This window comes from Echinops telfairi, unplaced genomic scaffold, assembly GCF_000313985.2.
Source record: "Echinops telfairi isolate 266 unplaced genomic scaffold, ASM31398v2 ScPeMD7_7458;HRSCAF=8496, whole genome shotgun sequence".
NCBI classification, from domain to species: domain Eukaryota; kingdom Metazoa; phylum Chordata; class Mammalia; order Afrosoricida; family Tenrecidae; genus Echinops; species Echinops telfairi.
This window is the reverse complement of record NW_022111358.1, coordinates 29,483,501-29,486,033: the sequence shown is the minus strand read 5'-3', so window position 1 is coordinate 29,486,033 and position 2,533 is coordinate 29,483,501. Positions and strand designations below refer to the sequence as shown.

General features: G+C 64.6%; 1 protein-coding gene across 5 annotated transcripts in view; it reads left to right on the top strand.

Moving 5' to 3' along the window:
* The first annotated feature begins 803 nt into the window (after positions 1-803).
* The window catches only part of ACLY (ATP citrate lyase), a 38,701-nt gene continuing 36,971 nt past the window's right edge, over positions 804-2,533 (top strand). For 2 of the 5 annotated variants that reach the window (XM_045299607.1, XM_045299604.1), the window contains exon 1: positions 874-940. Coding sequence is in view for 1 of the 5 variants with exons in the window: in XM_004707162.2 (XP_004707219.1) it covers positions 804-939 (136 nt within the window). In the remaining 4 variants the exon portion in view is untranslated. Of the gene's footprint in view, positions 941-2,533 lie in introns of all 5 variants that reach the window. The other 3 variants (XM_004707162.2, XM_045299605.1, XM_045299606.1) reach the window with 3 other exon arrangements.

Below are 2,533 nucleotides of genomic sequence, written 5' to 3'. Positions count from 1 at the left end.
TGGTTTGGAAAATATGACCTACCTACCCAGTGAATAAGGCGAGGGGGCAAGGCAGTTCATTCATTCCAGGGTCTAAGCATGCGGTTGGGTGGGAGGCCGCGGGGGGACAGGCAGAGAGACCCCTAGAAGACCGGAGCCCAAACCATGAATGTCCTGCTGGCCGTAGCGCTCCGCCCAGGCCCAGGTCTGCACAAGGGTGAGCAGGTGTGGGTGTTGGAAGGCAGGGTGACTGGCACTCTCCTAGCCCTGCCTGCTCACCCATCCCCCGCCCCATTGCTCCCTGGCAGGTCTCCTGCTAGCCGGAGCTCCACGGGAGAGTGGGGAGAGAGGAGGGAAGCACTTAAAAAGCGGGTCTAAGCAACTGGGTTTGGTGTGGCGGATTTCAGGCGGGCACGGTGCAGACGTCAGTTTCCCCCCTGGGGAGGAAAGCAGGACTCCGTGCAGCCTGTTCGACCAACACCAGCACCCCTCCCCACGCACACCTACTGCCATCCCAGTGGCGGCCGGCCCAACCCCTAAACGATCAGGCCACGGCCCCACAGCCCGGTACTTTCGCCTCCCAGCGCAGCCCGGCCCATCTCCCCACCCGAGACCCGGCCCCTGGCCCCGCCCCAGTGGGTGGCTTCGAGGCGGTGCCCGCCGGCGGTCTGGGGCGAACGGGTCAAAGGGACTACAAGTCCCAGCAGGCCCTGGGCTCCGCCCCCGGGGGCGGGGCCACGTCGGGCAGCGAATTGGGAGGAGCTGTGGCGCTCAGGCTAGGGAACGCGTGTGACCAATCGCAGGGCCGCTCCCTCCGTGAGCCGATGGGGGCGGGGAGCAGCCTGCCTGCACCCGGACAAAAGCCGGATCCCGGGCGGCTGGCGGACGCTCGAGCGCTCTGGATCCCGCGGTTTGAGAGGGCCCGGTGGAGGGAGCGCCGCGCGCAGACTTTCGCCGAGAGGTGAGGGGTGCGGGGCTGTTTTCTCTGGGGGGACCTCCACCGGCCCCGGAGCTTCCCGTCTTCCTCCTTCAACCCGGAACCGCCTCCCCGGCTCCCGCGCGTTGCCTGCACCTGCTTGGAAGTTTTGGGATTCGCGACCCAGCTCCCGGCCTACGGCCGCGTGTCGACCACCCCCGGTCTCCCCACATTCCGGTTCCTGGGAGTTTGCACTGCGCTTGCCGCCGCCTTGGCTTCCTTTTCCTCCGCCAGGTTGCAGTTGCCGGGACCTGGGGCCGCTCCCCCTCCCTGGGCAGCTACCGCGCCCCTTCGGGCTTTATCGGGCCATCTTTTGCCATACGGGTGCTCCCCCGCACCCCACCCCCAGCCCCCACCGAGGCCGGGGACGGGAAGTAGAGAAAGCGCTGGCGACTCGCCGCACTCCGACCCTCATGCCAGGCAGGCCCTTCCTCTGCTTGCTGCGAGGAGCCATTGAGCTCCGCGCCGGAGTGGGGGCAGCGCGCCGGCGGGACGGGCCACGCGGGCGGGCGGGCCGCCCCAGGGTGCCGAGGCCCGGCCTCGCGGTGAGGACTTGGCTGTGGAACCTCAGTCCTGGAAGGACCCTGCTCGCGCCCGGCGAGCCGCCCGGACGGGGTGCCCGTCTCCCACCCCGCTCCGGATTTACGCCCGAGTCTGGCCCAGGCAAGGTTCTCAAGGGGTCGGAGGATGCCGCCGCCGCCCTGCCCTAGGACCTGGCAGAGGGCCAGTCCCGGCGCCTGCAGCGCTCTCCAGCCCTGGCAGACGTCGTGCAAGGAGTTCTGCATTAGGTGGTCCCCAGAGTGGGCCGTGGGGGAGGAGTGCATAACCCTGTTTGGTCTCAGCCAGCCTTCCTCTCGCCCTTGCTTGAGTTCTAGCCCACACAGCTCCTTGGGCTTCTGAAATGTTGGATGGGGGACAGCTGGTAGACCCCAGCTGCTCAGAGGTTAATTTCCACCCATTAGAATTAGAGAACGTAAACCGCCTCCGGGGCCGTTCTTGGGAAGAGTCTCAGACCTTGGGCAGCTGATGTCTCTACCCCACCTCCCTTTCTGGTATTATCCTTGCTGCAGGAGGGTCACCCCCAGAATTCTGCCCCTTTGCTGACAAATACTACGCTTAAAGTGAATGATATTTGGTCCTCCTAGAGAGAGCCCCGAAGTAGCATCCCCAGGGAGTCCTCCTTGGTCTGTGTCTCGGGAGTGCTGCCTCCCCAGGGGGCGGCTTCCACTCCGTCTCCCTGTGATTGCTGGGGCACCCCGCCTGTCTGCAGAAAAGACCCCATCTCAGCTCGCAGTTTCTCTTAGTGAGTGAGTGAGAGAGAGAGTGGGTGCGTGTGTGTTTGTGTGTGTTTCCCTCGCATGATTTTCCCCAAATGGTCAGTAAATTTACCAGGAGGTAACACCACCAGTTACTGCAGTGCAAAATTGGGCCTCCTGGAGAGGCTCCCCAAACCCCGGCTGGTATACACTCTCTGGGGTCCTGCGCAATAAAAGCAACCTCACGGCCATCGAGTCAATTCTGACTCATAGCGACCCCATAGGACAGAGAACTGCCCCTGTGGGATTGTGAAGCTGTTCC